Genomic DNA, 19,457 nt, shown 5'->3' with positions numbered 1-19,457 from the left:
CACTTTGTCGATCCCGGGCCACCACAAGTAGCTCCGAGCGTATGCTTTCATGACAACGATGCCCCGGTGCCCCGCATGTAGAAGTGCTATGGCCTCGGATCTCATTGACGCGGGAATTACCACGCGCGATCTCCAGATGAGACAACCACGGTGAATTGACAATTCTGCTGCCTTGAGCTTGTATGCGACGAAGCGATCACCGTCTAGCTTTCTCACTTCGCCATGTTTGACCGCTTGGAACACCTTAGCAAGTATGGAATCCTTTGCTGTGTTGTCCGCCAGTTCTGTTGCAGTCATGGGAGGTTTTGTGAGCGCTTCCAACATCAAGACATCGCCTGGAGGATGTTGCTCGTCGTCAGTTTCCGGCAATGGCAGTCTGCTTAAAGGGATACTGAACCGAAATTTCGAGCTCACTAAACAAGGCTGGGCGGATAGGCGGGAAGCTGCAAAACCAAAAAAATATCACTCATACGGCGATACATCTAACGGATCGCCGTATTTTTCGGAAAAAATGTGCGCGATTGAACCCGGACGACGAGGCCGACGAGCCAAGGCACGTCACGATTCCCATTCTCTCTCCTCCTCGCTACGTCCCGTCAAGCTGGTGAACCGAAGCGAGGAGGAGAGAAGCGAGGCCGCTTCTCCTCATTCTCAAATTCTCCCGGAGGACAGTTACGTCAAAGAACTCGCTTGATCGCGCCCTTCTTTTCCAAAAGTACGGCCATCCGTTTGAGATATCGATGTACGAGTGATGTTTTGGGGTTCGTAGCGTCACGTTCAACACTTCTGCAGCCTTACTTTGCGAAATCCAGATTTCGGTTCAGTATCCCTTTAAGGCATCGGCGTTTTGATTCTGTTCTCCTGCCCTGTAGATCATATTATAATCGTAAGCTGTCAACTTAACACACCAGCGTGTCATCCGTGGCGAAAGCACAGTTGGTACTGGAGATTTTTGGCCCATGACCCCCACCAGCGGCTGATGGTCTGTTGTAATCGTCACGTGACGTCCCGTGACGTAGCGATGAAAACGGTCCATGGCGAAAACAATTGCCAGCCCCTCACGATCCAACTGTGAGTAATTCTTTTCGGCTTTGCCGAGCGTTCTCGAGGTGAAAACGATTGGAGCTTCGTTGCCATCGTCATCGAGCTGAGCTAATACCGCTCCCACACCATAGGGTGATGCGTCACATGACACAATCAGGCTTTTGTTCTCGTCGTAATGCGCGAGAACAGTTCGCTATGCGATGGCATGCTTTAACTGTCGAAAAGCTTGCCGATGCTTTTCTTGCCATGTCCAAGAGACATCCTTCTCCAGCAGTGCATAGAGGTCCTTTGCAATTGTTGCCCGGTTTGCCAAAAACCGGTTCATAAAAGGCTAAAAGTCCCAGAAACGATTGTAGCGTTGTTCTGCATGTTGGCTCGGGCATTTTCTTGATGGCTTTCAGTTTTTCATCTGTCGAGTGTATTCCAGCAGCATCAATGGTGTGGCCGAGGTATTCTACTCGTTCAACTGCAAAACGACACTTACATCTCTTGAGTCGAAGTCCTGCCTGAGCGAGTCGCGTCAGTACTGTGTCCAGTCGAGTCAGGTGTTCGGCTGCGGTCGCACCGCTGATGATCAAGTCATCTAGGTATACCCCGATCCCCGGAATTCCAGCAAGTACTGTTTCCATGAATCGCTGGAAAATCGCTGGTGCCGCGGCGATCCCAAACGGCATCCTCTTGACTCTGAATAGGCCTTTTATAGTGTTAATGGTTAACAGATCAGCTGTATCTCTTGTCAACCGTAGCTGCTGATACGCTTGCGTGAGGTCTAGAGTAGAAAATACCAATCCTCCTTGCAAATTGGTTAGGATTTCTGGAATTGTTGGCATAGGATACACGGTTGTTTTCGCCTCCTTGTTTACTGTACTTCGATAGTCACCGCATAGTCGAATGGTCCCGTCTTTCTTCCGGACCACCACCACAGGTGTAGCCCACTCGGAATGCTGTGTTGGTTCTAAAATACCTTGGCTCTCGAGACTTTCCAACTCGGCCTCTACCGCCGGACGTAGTGCAAACGGCACGGGTCGTGATTTGAGGAAATGAGGAGTAGCGCCCTCTTTTAGTTCCAGGTTTACTGGTGGACCACTATGCCCCCTGATGTTGGCGTCAAAAACATCCTCAAGAGCCTTCAAAATATTCGCAACGCTGTCCTTTGTTCCTAGATGGTGAATTCCACTGACCCGAATCTTGAGGTCTTGAAACCAGTTCCTTCCCAGAAGACTGCAGCCTGTTCCGCGGGTGACGTCCAATGGCAAGATGTAGTCTTTAGATTTATGTCTGACATGCACGTTCGCCGTTCCAAGGACTTGTAAACCCTCGCCTGACCAAGTATGAAGGGTCAGCCCGTCCTGGTTCAATGTTGGAGGGTTCTTGGGCCACAACCGACGATACGTGGCTTCGCTAATGATTAAGCAAGCAGCTCCCGAGTCGACCTCCAATTCCAGCTCGCGGTTGTTGATCTTCAGGGTGAGCATGAACTTTGGCAGCGTGCTGGATGCTCGTACTGCATTCAGGTCGTGCAGGTTCCATGACGTGTCCGAAAGATCATCATCAGATTGCAGAGTTTCCTCGTGTTGTTCCACGTGGTGTGTCGTCTGCGATTGGTGATGCACCCTTGACTTCTTGAAACAAGCCTTTTCGACATGCCCCTTCTTGTGGCAGAAGTTACATCGTGCATTTCGGGACTGGCACGAGAAGGCCGAATGCTGTTCTAGGCATCGGTAACATGTCAGTGGTTCTGACTGTCTTTTCTCCTTCTGTTCCAGGTGCGCAGGAGGTAATTGTGTTTTTTTAACTGCGTAAATTTCCGATTTTTGGGCTTTCATGTCCCTTTCATGTTGTGCCGCACCTTCTGTCCTCACAGCCATGTCGTATGCTCTTTTAAACGTTAGGTTGGTTTCCGCAAAGAGACGTTGCTGTAGGTGCTCATCCATTATGCCACACACGAACCGATACCTGAGCATTACGTCCAGAGGCAGCATGGTAGGGTTGGGTACTGGTGGACTCACGGTGACCGCAGTTCCAGGGGCGTCCGCGCTGGCGGGGTGGGCGGTCGTTCCAGTAGCGGCCGAAGCAACGCCGATGGAGCTGAGCGATGGCGCAGCCGTCTGTGTCGCCAGTATCCCGAAATTGCAGTCAGCGGCTAACTTCTTTAGAGCTGCCGCGTAGGTTGCAATGGACTCCCCGGGCTGCTGGTCTCTCCGCTGGAACTTCGTTCTGCTGAAGAGCTCTGACGGCCGGGGGTCGAAGTGCTTCTGCAGCATCGCCATGAGTTCGTCGAAAGGGACGCTTCCTGGTGTCCTCGGTGCAACGAGTGCTCGCACTACTTCGTATGTCTGTGCTCCGCAAAGCGTAAGCAGTAGAGCCCTCTTCTTTGAAGGCTCAGCTATGTCGTTTGCCTCGCAGTAGAAGCCAAAACGATCGGCCCAGGATGTCCAAGCTGTCAGGTTGAATTCTTCCAGCTTGCCTTGGGTGGTCATTGTTCCCGCTGTAGTTCTTGTATGTTGACCGACTCGTCGCCAAAATGTAATGTATCCCGGGTGAAGCTCAAGCCACGACACCGAGGAGCGTCCAGATGTGCTTTTAATGGCGCCTGGAATTGCAATGCCCGAGCACCCGTCCCGTGCCCCAGGTCCGTGCTCTTGAAAAGCGCGGGATAAGCGCGTGTGCCCGGTGACGCCATCTCTTGGCCACAAGCGGATACATGACAGATTTAAAAAAAATTATCCGATAAAATAAAACACTGAATTTACTGACCCAGAGCCTCACAGTATTAAGAGAGTCATGAATAACCATGGCACTAGGTAAATAAATTTATTAAAAACTTTAATTTGAACTCGTCTATTTTGTTTCAGATGCTGTACAATGTTTTGAGGACTCCAAGTAAGTTTATTATATTGTTATCATATTGCTAAAAATAAAAACAACCTACATTATACAAGAAACTGCCATTTTTAGTTCGGCTCATACAATAAATGCATTAAACAATAAAAAAAGTTAAAAAAATACAAAACTCTAATGTAACTTACCTCATATGGCGATGTTGAACAAACTGTTGTGTCAATGTGAAACAATTGGCTTTGATGAAACATGAACAATTGTATTGACCAAACGGTTATACTCTTCTACTAGGCTCATCTTCAGCCAGCGATCTTCGGGTCTCCTATCAGTTTCGTGAATTGTTCCCTAGGGAGTTATAAAACTGATTTGTTTTATCACTTCCATCTGAAGTATTGTTGACGTTGTAGATCACGGAGTTAATGGTCGATGAGGTGCAGATCACCGAAATCTGTACCAGATATTAAGAAAAAGTACAACGTAGACTCTAACCAATTTCTTCAATGTGCCCGACGTTTCGAAGCCAGCTCGGCTCCTTGTTCACGGGTGACTGTATATGGGCCCAAGGGTAGCAACCTGTCGTCGTTTTCTTCTCTTCTCTCTTAGCTTTGTTTTCTTCTTCTGTTCCTGTGTGTGGCGCATTTTAGCCCGTGTATATAGCTGCTTGGAAGCGTTCCGGTGGATCGGTTCAGGTTGTTACTTGTATTTTGTATGTGCCAAGATTCTATTAAGAGCCGCTTTCTCCAGTTTCTTTCTGTGTCGAGGATGGAGCTGCTGTCAAAGCCAATGGCGTGGCCGGTCTTCTGAGCATGTTCCGCCAGCGCGCTGCCTTGGATGTCATTCTTCTTAACATCATACTTATGTCTACGCAGACGTTCGGGAAAGTTCTTCGTTTCCCCCACATAAGAGGCGTCGCATTCGGCACAAGGAATTTGGTAAATCAGGCCTTGAGCTTTTTCTTTTGGTGGACGATCCTTTGGAAGAGGAAGAAAATGGCCCAGAGTTGAGACAGGTTTATGCGTAACTGCAATGCCGTACGGTCTCAAAACGCGGGCAAGGACCTCGCTCGTGCCATGGAGGTACGGGACACACATGCGGCTGGAGGTGTTTTTGTTCTTGGATGTAGGAGGGTGACGAAGTTGTTTGTATATTTTGTTGACAAATCTCGTAGGGTAGTTGTTTTTCCGAAGGTCTCGCTTTATAATATCGACTTCCATCTTAAGTGACTTCTTCGTTGAGCAGACCGTGAGGGCGCGTCGAAAGAGCGTCGACACTACAGAGGATTTGTGAGCCGTAGGGTGGTCTGACGAGAAGTTTAGGTAGCGACCGGTGTGCGTTGCTTTCCTGTATACTTGGAAGGATAAATGGTTCCCTGTTTTTTCCACTGCCACATCCAGAAATGGAAGGCACCCGTTAGACTCTTGTTCAACCGTGAATCGAATGTCTGGATGGATGGAATTGAGATGTTTGTGAAAGCGATCGACTTCGCTGGACTTGGCAACACAGAAGCAATCATCCACGTAACGTAGAAACAGAGTCGGTGTGGGAGAAAATGTGCTTAAGGCTTTTTGCTCGATGGCTTCCATTGTGAGGTTGGCGACAGTGACGGACACCGCGGCACCCATGGCTGTGCCACTGCTTTGCTTGTAGTAGCGACCAGCGAAAGAAAAGTAGGTATTTGTCAGGCACAGCTCTAGTAGCCGACATATCTCATTCACCGAGAGGTGTGTTCTTTCAGGTAGAGTCGTGTCGGCCTTGAGTGCCGTTCTGACAACAGACACCGCGAGTCGAATGCGCCACACACAGGAACAGAAGAAGAAAACAAAGCTAAGAGAGAAGAGAAGAAAACGACGACAGGTTGCTACCCTTGGGCCCATATACAGTCACCCGTGAACAAGGAGCCGAGCTGGCTTCGAAACGTCGGGCACATTGAAGAAATTGGTTAGAGTCTACGTTGTACTTTTTCTTATTACTTACCTAACCAGGCGGAGTTCCGCCGAAATGTTTACATTTAATGTACCAGATATTGGAATGTGTACAGTAATGACGAGCTAGTTCACGAAAAGAGACAACAGAAAATATTTTCCTGTGTCTAGATCTGGCAAATACAGTCAGATATAGGTAATTAAAGTGCGTTGCTTTGAGGTACAAATAAAAACGATAATGATATATTTTTTATACAATAAACGGCAATAAATGTCAAAAATCATATGAGGCTAATACCTAGATGTAGCCATAATAAAATTCTTAAAGTGGATTGCACATGGTGTGAATGTCTTTTCTAATGCACACATAACTTCATGACCACTAAGGCGAAAATTGGCACTGCCTCTTCCGACTATAAAGCCTTGTGTGCAAATGAATCTAAACAATTGTATTACAAGCACCTACACGGCGGTCATCGAGTATGCCTACGTCCCTTATGCATATAAGAATACTAATTAGAGTCTTATGTGCCCAAAGATATTCAGCGTAAAATGCCAGCCCCACATTTTTTATCCTGAGTACTAGAAATGTTTTAAGAATTATTTTTTTCCCAGAACTATAATAAAATGTAATTGCTCACCGCGCGAAAAAGGTTAATAAGCACAAACATTACGCATTAATAATTTTACAAAGTAAGGTTACACTGGATACAATAAAAGCAAGATTGTCTTGTTCTCGTTTTTTTATTTATTTATTCTATTCTATAACTTTTGGCGGGTTCTCAACAGGCTCTGCAGCAGTGTTGTAAGCGTCACCGAAAAAAGTAACGAAATACGTCACTCGTTACTTGCAAAATAAAGTAACGCGTTACCGACCTGCGTTACCTCAAAAGAAAAACAAAACGCGTTACGGTTACTGATTTAAAGTAACGCACGTTTGTTTTGCTTTACTTTTATTTATAAACTAACGGTAACAATAAGTTTTTCCGTGTGTGTGTGTGTGTTTTTTTTTTTTTTTTTGCGACACCGTTTTTTTTTTGTTTTTTTTTAACTGGGGCAAAGTCTTATTTGAAAGTGGGTGCTTTCTGCGTGAGAAAAATACATTCAAAACTTTGAGGGTACATGGTATGAGTGCAATAATTAATGACTTGACGTCTATACTTCGTTTCAACTTAAGTCCAGAGGTAGTCGACGCTATGAGATTATTAGACTAATCAAGCAGCTTAAAAAGCGGAACTTACTGAGCTTTTTTGTTTATGATTAGCTCAGCAATGATAAAATAAGTATAGAAAACACGCCGAACACGATGATTGTGTCCTTTTAACGCTGTCTGATTCGTAACATCAACTGGTAGTGTCGGCTGCGTCTGGACTTAAGATGAAACGAAGTATGGAAACAGAAAAAAAAAAGCTAAGTGTACTTTTTATGGTTTTGGAAAGAAGAAGTAACGATTAATGTAGCTGCATTACACGTTACTAGAAAGGAGCTAAGTAAATAGGTTACCCGTTTCTGTTCTGAAAAAAGTAACGAGTACGTTACTACGTTACTGAAAGTAGTAACGCGTTACCGGCAATGGCGTTACTTGGAACGCGTTACCGCCAACACTGCTTCGCAGTAATGTAGAATACATTAATAGATAACTAGCTCGGGTGGTCAAAATATTTTAACATGCACTGTTGACGTATGATTTGAAATACCTTAAAGCTGCATAGCATGTCCCGCCATCTTCAGCTCAAACCTTGCAAAGTTACGATCAAATGGTCACTCGTTTTCTGCTATTTGAACGGGGACGTAAGTTTCTAGCCATTTTAGGAGACACGCATACTAATTTATGTGTGAGTGGAAGAACATATTAAAGTGCAATCTGAACCAAGTATGCTTCGATTTTTTTCTGATAAATTTCAATTGTACTTTAAGTTGCGGTTATATTTGTTGTAATCACAAATTATTTATAAATGCGTACTTTAGTACTTTCTCGGGTAGGCAGAGAGTCAAAATAAGCCCTATTTGAATAGTAAAAATAATGAGGCAAATAGCTCACAATTTTTTTTTTTATTATTGTTTGGTGCATCTACTTAACCTCTATAAAAATATAAGAAGTTATGGGCTCGCTCATACCATCCGTAATCAATAAATCATAAATTCATTGTAAGTGAAAATAGGCGCAAATGAGTCCGAACGAGGATTTACATATGTGTAAACGAGTACAAAAAATGCGCAAAGACTCATATACCTTTAGGGCCGTAACATAAAGTATTGTCAAGAACGGCAATTGATGAGGCGACGAAACTGAAGTAAACTAAACGTTTAATGAGGCGAACTTGTGTCCAAAACAAAAGAAAGATAAGGAAGAGCTTCGCGGGCGTCGATGGCGGCGAAACAGCAGGATCGAACGCTGGGGCGAAACTGACTCCGCTCGCCATGCGGAGTCTCTTATGTACCCGCGTGGGTTTCTGGAACATCCGGCGTAGAACTTTCGGCGCGTAGAACATTCGGAACTTGATCAGACGACAATGTTCTCAAACATACGAGAACGCAACGTTGAAATCATAAATAAAAGAACATTCCGCTGACTGGAATCAAACCTAGATCCTCCGCGGGAGAGTTAAGCGCGGTAACCATTCGGCCACGCATGCGGTCGCTAGGTGACGCGCGTGGCAATATGTCTTGTTGTGCTTGTTTACGTCTCGCATGTTAGTTACCCTTACCTCTCCACCTATGAGTGTGTGTAATTTGTGGTTGTGCATGTAATTTCCCAATGCTCATATAATATACACGGTTCGGTCATGGGCTCGTGCGTGTTCATCTACTGTGAGAGTGTTTAAAAACGGGTGGCCTCCGCTACAGAATTATAACACCGACGGTATCGGCGTTTTGTGGCAATCCGAGCCTGCGTCTAACAGCGCACTTTCCCTGCCAAAAGCTAGTGCAAATTCACCACGCTGCTGGCTCCGATTAGTGCCTCTTAGATCTGTGACTAAAAAAGAAAAACGGCTGTTGCATGTGCCACCTAGGTGTTGCGCTGCATGGGTTTTAGACCCGTATGCATTCTCGACAATCCAGGAGTTGTCCATTCTATTAACTGGCGTATTAAGTTAATAATCATTTCTGTTCTATGCAATATATGCGTCTTTCTTTACAACGTGACGCGCAGCTTTGATTTCACGGCTTTGAATCTTTCGTTAGATCATCCTATCTTTATATTATGGCACTGAAAGATTCTTTGAATTATGTGAAGCTCATGCAGTAGTGCTTCCCTCAAGAGTGATTTTGCTGACCGCACAACAAGACGTGGCATACATTGAGAGCCCGGGATTCCCCGACGCGTTGTATCCGAAGGACACGCAACAACAGTTTGACGTCAAGGTAAGCATAATGAAATGGAAGCTTTCAGGCATTTGAAACCTTGAATATATTTTATTAGCTTTTTTAAGTTAGTTTATAACTCACCTTTTAAGGCTGATTAAACGTTACTAGAAACCTGCTCCGTCTTAATTCATTCCGCTATAAAATTTCTTTATGTCAAAACAAACTATATTATTTGCTTTTTATATAAGTGAATCCTTTTTGAAATATCAAGACCCCTTGGGAACAAAAAATGATGGTGGTGAGATGGTTGAGTTTAAGAGCATTGCATTACTTTAAAGTTAAAAGTGATTGTGTCTTGTGAAGCAGCACATTTTGGGGTGAACAATGTCATACCCCATCAATACTAAATGGGAGCTTTGTTCCTGTCCAGCATTGTCTAAACTCGCGTAAAAGTTTAGCATTTCCATTCGTAGCAGGAAGAATAGCTTGTGCAATCGTAACCGAAAAAGTTATCTCAGGTGGAGGTTTGGAACCTTGAGTGGCGCGATATACTTTTATGATAGATGCAAGCGAAGCTTTTTTCCTGACTTCGCCTCCCAAACGGAGATAAATAAACTTATGTATTGATAGATTGATTAATTGATAAATTAAAAAAAACTTTTTTCCACTTTTGATTTTTCTGCATTTTTTATCTATATAAATTTATACCTACCGTATCAAACAGAAGATTTCTTACAAACGGGGAAAACTAAGCTTTCAAGAAAGTTCGGTCAACGGACTGGCGCTTCATTTGATAAATAAGATCCAGAATACAAAAAGTAAATCTCACCACGATTGGCATCAATATCAAAACCAAGCTAGGACCTTAAACAGCTGTTTATTCATTAAAACCTCCAAGCTTTCTACAGGGTTACACCTTCCACAATGTAGCTCAAGAACCCACAGGAAATGTTTCTTGCATACTCCTGAACAAATTTTGTGTAACGCTTTCGTGAGGATGCATGACGCTAAGAAATTCACAAACGTTCCAACATCAGTTCCACCGCAACTCGGCAATCTTAGCTACATTGTTGAAGCTAAAGCATTAGCGGCACACAGTCTAATTATAAAAAAATAGAGGGGTGGATAAAGTGACAAAAGTTGATGATCCATCCAACATGCTTTTGTTGCATGATTATTCCGTTGCGCTTCCTACCGAAAGTATAATTGCTTTAGACGAAAAGGCATAATTTTTTTAAGGCATTACTTTATGTTGGAGGAATCGGCAACAACATTCGCAAAGAGAATGTTTGAAACAATATTTTATGAGGCCAAATCTTTTTAGTATTACTGTCGCCCGTGTTGTTCCCGATAATGAGAATCTCATCAACCGAGGGTTCCAGAGTCAGAAGTATTTCGACTAAATACCAGACATATACAATAAAATTCTTGATTTTTTTCATTTGTTTCCTGGGTAAATTCATTTATATTTTAAAATGGTCACAATTTTCAGGTTTATGTTATACTAAATTGGCCTTACTTCAGTGCTCAAAATCTGAAACATATGAATGCAAGTAACCGATTCTTATTCCACTGGTTGCAGGTTCACCTTGGGGACAGGCTGATGGAAGAGTCTGCACGGATCCAGGTTACCTTTGAGGTCTTTCTCATGGAGAAGAGTTACTTTTGCCACAAGGACGGATTTGACATTGTTGACAGAACGGGAGAAGTCAGAGCGTATGAAAAATATTTTTGTCGCAACTTAGTATTTATTTACACTCATTTTTGACCCGTATTGCTCTGATCAATGGCGACTAAATCAATAGCAACATTATATTTTTCGTGCAAGTCAATACACAAGCAGCAAGAAAATGATAAGACATAACACTCAAAATACATAACTATAATAGAGGGAACAATCGTGTTTATGCTATGCAACCATTACATATCTAAATTCGGCTTTCGTGTGCGAACCTATACCCTAACTCATGCTTACAAAAAGATCGGAGCGCCCCTGGCGGCACGCCAGCGGCGCCGCGCATGCGCGATGGGGTGTCGGCAAGATGCCCCGCATCCCGCATCGACAAACCATTGGAATCTAATGTTGTCGGCGCCGGTGTGTAAGTCCCCGTGCGGTTTTTCGCGTTTCAATTGTCGATTTTACGTCGTCATGGCGATGTCTTACTAGTTAAGTGGCGTGAGCGAAGTTAACAGGGCTCGTTACACCGAATAATTTCGTGTTAATAATGTAGTGTGCGGTGATTCATGCCGAGTGAATGCCGCAGAATGGACACTAAAGCCTGATTCACATGATGAGATTTTGCTCGCTATTTTCAGTCGCGACGTCGCTCGAGCTGCAAAAGCGTGGACGGGAGCTGCGATGCTCGACGTCAATACTGAAAATCGCAAGCAGAATCGGACCGAGTGAATCAAGCATAACAAGTCAGTGATGGCCAGTGGTAACAATGATAAACATCACCTTGTATCTAGTGTTTACACCGAGCTTACTTACCCCAAACAACCTTCAAATTTAAAAGTCTTTAGAGGCCTGCAGATGACAATTTGAACAATCAGACGGCCGTTTGAACGTGAAGACGCACTGAACGTTGTCGGGTGGTGGTCCGGACAACTCGATGATTTTCCCGCGATCATTTTGAAACAAAACAAATAAACCTGACAACTACAAGTATCCGCGAATTCAACCCAAAGCTCTTCCCGTACAAGCATTCGTGGTCTGGCGGTGTCCGGATTCCGTTTTCACGGCACCTATTTGCGTTCTCCGACGAACATAGCAGGCAGAAAACACATGAATACTGATCTTCCAACCTTTCCCGGCTTTTTCGCAGCAGCCCCAGTCGCGGCGTCTTCTCAAAAAGGCAGGTTTTGGTCATGCTTCTTCTAAAACTACACAGGAATCCCCGTCTCGCATGGCAACTTCCGCCCAAAGCCCCAGACCCAGACCGGAAGAGCGCCCGACGCGCCACCGCCGCGGCGTCTCGCAACAGAGTTGACTTGGTGAATACAACAGTTTGAGGAAGAGACTAGTTGTCATCGGTGATATGTAAGCGGAACGCTAATAATACAGGTTTCTTCTGGATATGGCTATTTTTATTTATCGCACAGGACTACATTGTAATTCATTTTAACGAGATACCTTCCAACTACTCCCTTAAAATGCTTCAAAGGCATTTCTCCCATATCGCTTCAACAACAAACATCTCGATAGTTGGAAGGAATTTCGAAGAGCAGTTTGTGATTAGACTAAACAAAATTTGCTTATTATAAGACATTTATTGTAATATTGCACTAAACAAAATTTGTTTCGTATTATACTATTTCCTCGGAGAAAGACGCATCAAAACTTGTACGCAATAAATCAAGACTTACTATTACTAATTGTGGAATATATTTTCAAAATATAGCCTGTTGACAATCACACCATTCTGTCACAAACTGAAGCTGATTTTGAAACCGTCCTGCGCATTTTTCATGTGCATACAAAGTGCACACAACGGTATCAAGACTTTTACCCACTACAAGAACTGGGATCATTCAGCCGTTCAAAAAAATTCATGACATAAAGACTTATCCCCTGAATCACTGTAAATATAATATATTTTTATTATTTATCATGTACATGGGATTTTCATGCGTAAAATGCGCCTCAAAAATTACAAGATAGACTTGCATTTGCACAAAATCATGCTTTATATATATATATATATATATATATATATATATATATATATATATATATATATATATGTGTGTGTGTGTATGTGTGTGTGTCTGTGTGTGTGTGTGGGATGCTAAAATTTGCAATGTATCAAACGTTTGGCAGGAATATACCCAGCGTTTGTGAAACTTGAAGAGCTCTTAGCAGTTCCTAATTGCTGATACATTAAGAATCTTCTTATTCAACGGACTAAAAATCAACTACTTTGATTAAGGTGTTCATTTACAATGTGTTTATCATACTTATGTTTTACGAGAACACACTGACTCAATATTAACTTTCGAAATGTCAGTTTCATGGTGATACATTAACATATTTGAATGTTCCTTTCTGCGAAGACTGCTGAAACTCAGTATGTCAATGGTGGTTTATAAGATGCCCCAAAGACATACCACTGCACTCGTGGAAGCGTTTCTAAGTACAGTGTATCTCTTGTAAACAAGAGTCGAGATCGTTCAAAACGTGTAATCTACTTTTGATTAGTTACGACTCATATAAAGACCTCTACGATACACCAGTCTTTTTCTTTTTGATATTTTTGTAATATTATGCTGTATTTCTCAATTGCATACGTTCAGACCCTTCAGTTCCTATTTGTTCACGCTGTAACTTTCTGAAAAGTTACCTTGTTCACTTGTTGTTTGTCAGTCCTGCCAGATCTTCCAATGAGGGATCGCACGAATTAATATAAATATTTAGTAAACATTAAATATATCATACAATTATCTATTGATACTTATATTATTAGCAAGTAAAGCAAGAAAGTGATTGCAGCATGCTCACGTTTTATTTCTGCTCATCCAAATATTATAGCTCTGGAAATTTACCCTGCTTGGAGGTCGGATGAGACCAGATTTTATGGATTTAGCACGTTTAATGAAGATCCTCATGTTAAACATCCGGATGTAACCAAATTAAACCTCTAGCTTTGTCGAAAGAATTCATTTTGAAGGCGCATTTTGCGCCAAAATCAATAACCAAATTGCAAAAAAACGAAGAATAACCTGTTATTTCTTTTTTTAAATTGAAATATCCGTCCTTTTATATTTCATTATAAGCGTAGGACCCCACCTACATTTGATCCCCTGCGCCTGCAGTACTGGTCCTTATACAGGTGTTTGCAGTGCTATGCCTCTCTATTGTTGCTTGTTCAAATAAAGCCGCCTACTCTGACATGTCAGCATGCATCCTTTTGAAAGTTGATTTAATCTAATGGCGTATCATTATATACACTTCCTTTCAGATACTGTGGTCCGCAGGGTGGCAGGAATTTCCTGATGCAAGACAGTCACATACGAATGCGCATGTTCACGGACGAAACCGTCGAAGACCGGGGATTTCGGATCAGAGTGAAGCTGTTCCAGTCTCCATGTGGCGGCATCTTCCAGAGGCAAGGGTCGGGCATCATTATGAGTCCCCATCACCCCTACGCCTACACCGCCGACAGCCTCTGCATATGGAGAATAGAGGTAACAACTAAAGACTATTTTATGAAGCTACATAATAGCCGCTGTCTTTGCTGGTTTCCAGGAGCCACATATTTTAGGGCAGCACCTGATTAGGTCAATCTAAATCAGAGTGCCCGCAATAGATGGTGTCTGTCAAGAACCATAGGAATCTTCACCACCTCTTTCAATAAAGACATCTTCAATTAATCTAAATCAATAATAATGATTAAATTCAGTCAGTAACGGAAGCATACTGTTCTTGTTATAATCGAAACTCTAATTGTGGATTGTCTCTTGACGAGCGCGGCCAATGAAGGGGACCGTCGGTGTTATGCAACATCTTAAGCGTCAGGACCCCTTCTGGCCCTAAAATATTATTAACTTTAAAAAAAAAAACGCTATTGCTCACGTTCACTATTGACAAGGTTTATCGAAGAATTTATCAGCAGCCAAAACGCCAGCAGTTGTAAGAGTGTATTAAACACCCCGGCCTACGATGTTAGCGTGCCCTCAAGGCGCGCCCTTATTTCTTTAGAAGGGAAACAATGGCAGCTGCCTTCTTTAGGGAGTAAGAAAGTTCCATCTCAAAATAACTATATTCGGAGCGTAAGTTAGTCTGCTTCTTGCACAGTGGCTGCGATAATGTCAAAACGCCGAGCTCTTACTGGCTGATTGAAAACGAAATAGTGGGCAGACCTCGAGGCCTCTAGCATTGAGGCCTACCCACTATCCTGCCAATCAAAGTCGATAAGAACTCGGCGTCGTTCTGACGTCAACGCAACTCCTGTGCAAGAAGATGAAGACTTGGCTCTCCGCATTAAAATATCAAAACACCTTGCCTGTAAGTTGCATGTTAAATTTATTTATTTATTTATGCATTTATTAAAAACATGCTTTTATTCAATGAGAACGTTCGCCTGCCTATGGCTCGCCTCAGGTAAAAGAAACTCGAGCAAGGATATTATTAAAAATTCGTTATTCGAAATTTCGGGCCACGAAGCCTTTTTAAAACGTACGAGGGGATCCAGGATTTGTTTCCTGTGCTGTGCGTGTCCCTTGGGGTGGGCCCAGTCCTCCACCTTTATCGATATCATTTCGCTCGATAGCGGATTCCACGCATCTTGTCTGAAGTCCACTACAGTCCCCTGCAGTCCTAGCGTATGTCCTAGACAATAATGCTCCTGTGGTGCATGTTCTGCACACAGGATTTATTACCCCCTTTTTGCAGCGAAGCTGTTAACGCTGGGATCTGGGAAAAATGCGTCTTCAAATGTCGACAGAAAACTTCCCTTTGGTCGTGGCGAGTATGAATAAATAAAAACGAAAAGAGGGGTCGAGTATGAATAAAAACAAAAAACAAAAAACCAGCGTGAGTCAGACTTCCTTGGCGTTACTAGACAGTGAAGTCCCTTATCATTTCTAGGCATCGTCCTCGAGGTCGTCCTAAAAGCCGCCCTTGAGGTCGTCCGAGATGTCGTCCCAGGCGTCGTCCTCTAGGCGTAGTCCTCTTGGTCGTCCTTGAGGGGATCCTAGACGTTGTCCTCGAGGTCACCCTAGAAGTCTTCCTCGAGGTCATCCTAGAAGTCGTCCTTGAGGTCGTCCTTGAGGTCGTCCTCTAGGCGTCGTCCTAGAAATCGCTCTTCAGATCGTCCTAGGCGTCGTCCTAGAAGTCGCCCTTGAGATCGTCCTAGACGTCGTCCTAGAAGTTGTCCTCGAGGTTATCCTAGAAGTTGTCCTAGACGTCGTCCTCGAGGCCGTCCTAGAAGTCGTCCTAGACGTCGTCCTAGCAGTTGGTAATTGGGGTTGGGTGGATATTCATACAGCGTGTAGTTAGTTGGTCAGCCATTTCAAAGTTGCGACGAGTCACTCGCTGTAGGTGAGCAATTCAGTCAGTGCAGTACAACCGCTAGCCTGGGGTCTTTAACGTGCATCACGCAGTAGTAGACAATTTTGGTATAGCGTTGCTGGATCTTACGTACGCAATACGCAATAGTATGGCGTACGCTAAAAACGACCCGCTCGGACCGATTTTAGTTGTGCGTTACGTTTTTGAGCGGACACCTCGCATGATCTTGGTTATATTTGCCAGAGCCGTAGAATGCCGCGTGCTTATAGCGCCACCATGCTGCTGAAAATAAATATTAAAAATGAAAACGTGTCCAATCACTTTATTTCAAGTTAAACCAAGCCGCAGCTGCCTTGTCCAGCGCGCTTTTCTGCGGGATACAGAGGCTACGAGTACGAGTGCGTAGCCAAATTCGATCACGGAGCCTCCGTCACTCGTCCCGTCAAAACGGCTCCTTTCATCAATGATATCACGGAATGAAATCCATGACCTACTGATGTCTAGTGCATAGCGAGAACTTCGGCGATTTCTTGAAGATTCGTTCGTCCGTCAGCGATGAACTGAGCGAATAGGCCTAGCGTTTAGCAGATCGCAGCGTTTACGCGCATTGCAAGCGGTGAACACTTTCCCTGTGCACTCCTTCAGCTGCAGTTCCTTTCTTTTCAACACTTCTCTCTCCCTCTCTCTCTTCAGCTGCACGCCGATCCGATTCGACCGCGGTGCGTCCCGGAAAGAATTGCCGCGCGGAACACCACGTTATTTCACCGTTCACGTAACACAGAACTTCGAGAACACCACGGCGCCTTTGCTGCGCCAGTCGAAGTAACCGCCATCTTGAAACTGGAGCTCTCGTTAGGCCCGAGATCTATCGAGAGCTTCCCGCCAAGCCCGCAACGCAACATCCCCAGCGTTGCGTGTGGTACGCAATACGTAGCCCTTCTATTGCGTTCTGCGCATGCGCACTCACGACCCGCAATTTCCTTGCGTACACAAAGCTATAGCGGACGGTCCACTAAAAAGTGATACACGACCGCACGCCGGTACGGTGCTCATCCAGGTCGAAACGGGCAGGGGTAGGGATTGAAAATTTCTTGGCCGTTTCAGTGCGTGTTGTTTTATATTTAATATATTGAGAGGAGTAATCACTCGATGCGTGCCCCATTGCAGAATGACTTTTAGCAGGCTTGAAAAAAGAAATAAGACATAATTCATGACGAGTGCCGTTTGATTGGTCCATGCCACTTACGAAGTATAGCTAATATGTAAAGAACATTGCTATACCTTGGTGCAAAGCATATTGATTCAAAATTTGACTTTTTTAAGAGACGTCAAGCGGCTCAAATAGCTCCCTTATATCGCCCCTAGACTTTGAAAAAATAATAATATTTTTAATAGACCACATTATTAAAATAAACACGGCTATGGTGGGAATTTACGAAAAATCATATTCTTCTTCGGAAGTGATCTGGGGACAGCCGCCGAGGTGTCAAGATTCTCTAAAACAAAAAGGCATCGCAGATGTGATTCTCGCAAAGTTATATATTATTTGTTTATCACCACGTCAACTTCTCACACATTAAAATAGATAGGCGAAGAATATGTTGCCGGATGCATATTTCAAAATCAGATTTTCAAGATCACATAATAATAAAGGTTCTTTTCCATTATTCCTTGTGATTACATGTTACGGGCGTTCACTATTGAAATCGTATACGCGAATCTACAATTTTAATATTTAATATGTTAATATACAGGGTGTTTCCTGTTAATTAGAACAGATTAGAAAAAAAGGTTGAGAGTTAGACGATAGTGTCGTCTTTACCATGTATTTATTAGGCTCGGCGGATATTAGAGGAGGAGATGATCGTATGGTAAGTTGGCCAATTAACAAAATGTGTTAATTTATTTTTTAATAATTGGTTTTAAAGTTATTGATGCAACTTCAGTATTTAAAGCGATTGCTATAGGAAGCTAGACCAGTTAAATATCAGCACAAATGCAATCGTTTTTAAGATTCTATTTGAAGAATTTTCGGACTTTTTTTTCACTCATTTTAAAAGTTTTGCGAAAATAGAGCCCACAAGCCCTGAAAACAATCACGCTTAGGGGAGTGGCGTATAGTCGTTTCAGTCACGTCGTCCCTTGTGTCCTCGGCGCACCCACCAAAAACAGGCTGGCGAGATAATGACGACGTGACTGTTACGACTGCGTCTCTCTTCCAAGTGCCATTGTGGGAAGGGCTTGCGGCGCTCTTTTTTAGCGCAACAAATATATCGAGCTAAAAGGACGCAAACATTGATCGATTAATATCTAAAACAAACTATTACATTTTTTTAAAATCCTTTAAATTGCTCTGGTTTCTGTCAGTAATTGCCGTAAATACTAGAATAGCAATATGACCCCGGAAACCCGTAGTTGGTGAGTTAACTTATTTTAGTTGATTAGCCAACTTACTATGACGGTAATCCTCTGATCTAATGACCGCCGTGCCTGGTACACACCTCACCCCCCCCCCCCCCCCCTTGTTTACTTTATTTGTAAGAATTAAAGTTAAACACCCTGCGTTTTAATTTGCTATATGCATCACGCCATGCGGTCTCCAACGCATGGTGCATGCAGATATTACGAAAGAATAAACGCCGAACGATTTCACTCGCAGAATTTTTTCTTTTTGTGTTGAAATGTTAATTGATATACAGACCTTGTAAAGTGCCAAACAACAAGTATACACAACTTCAGTGCTTCTTACTTCTAGCTTTTTTTTCTGTTGCATTCTTGTGTGCTCGTCACTGCCTTCGTTAACAAATAATAGCTGGCAGCATGCTTAAATAAAGAATCAATAGCATAAACCAGGGTTGGGCAGTATCGCGATACAAATGTATCGCGATAGTATTTCGGAAATACATTTCGTATCTGTATTTCTGTATCGCGATACATTTTTTCACCAGTATCTGTATTCCTGTATCGAAATACATTTTTGGACGTTTCTTTGTATCGCGATACAATCACGTTGAAGTGTATTTCGTTACATTTCTTGAGAAATACTCCCCCCCCCCCCAAAAAAAAATAAAAAAAAAATAAAAAAAAAAACAGGTTTGAACGCATTTTTTTTTTTTTACTTCTAAGGGCATTAGAGTCAAGGAGATGCTGGGGTATTGTTACTGTGCTGACCAATTAGTTCCTTTTGATCCTGCAAACTATTTTTCTATTAATCCTCTTCTCTCTTCTGAGAAGTGTTGCGTAGTGGGAAACTCGAACCAGGTGGCGTGCCAGAAGTGGAGTCAGAGCATCTTCTGCCGCAGGTCTTTAGGTAGGGATTTCTTGGGTGATTG

The 19,457-nt window shown here is 43.2% G+C and overlaps 1 protein-coding gene across 1 annotated transcript in view; it reads left to right on the top strand.

Moving 5' to 3' along the window:
• Positions 1 to 253: 253 nt before the first annotated feature.
• Positions 254 to 19,457, top strand: part of LOC115320319 (ovochymase-2-like) — a 51,276-nt gene continuing 32,072 nt past the window's right edge. Inside the window, exons 1-5 of the mRNA XM_042291269.1 lie at positions 254 to 292; positions 3,900 to 3,927; positions 9,046 to 9,173; positions 10,699 to 10,832; positions 14,075 to 14,300. Of these exons, the coding sequence (XP_042147203.1) occupies positions 254 to 292; positions 3,900 to 3,927; positions 9,046 to 9,173; positions 10,699 to 10,832; positions 14,075 to 14,300 (555 nt within the window). The remainder of the gene's footprint in view (positions 293 to 3,899; positions 3,928 to 9,045; positions 9,174 to 10,698; positions 10,833 to 14,074; positions 14,301 to 19,457) is intronic.

This window comes from Ixodes scapularis, unplaced genomic scaffold (assembly GCF_016920785.2).
Source record: "Ixodes scapularis isolate PalLabHiFi unplaced genomic scaffold, ASM1692078v2 PGA_scaffold2__306_contigs__length_199485367, whole genome shotgun sequence".
Taxonomy (NCBI): Eukaryota; Metazoa; Arthropoda; class Arachnida; order Ixodida; family Ixodidae; genus Ixodes; species Ixodes scapularis.
This window is presented reverse-complemented; position numbering and strand designations above follow the sequence as displayed.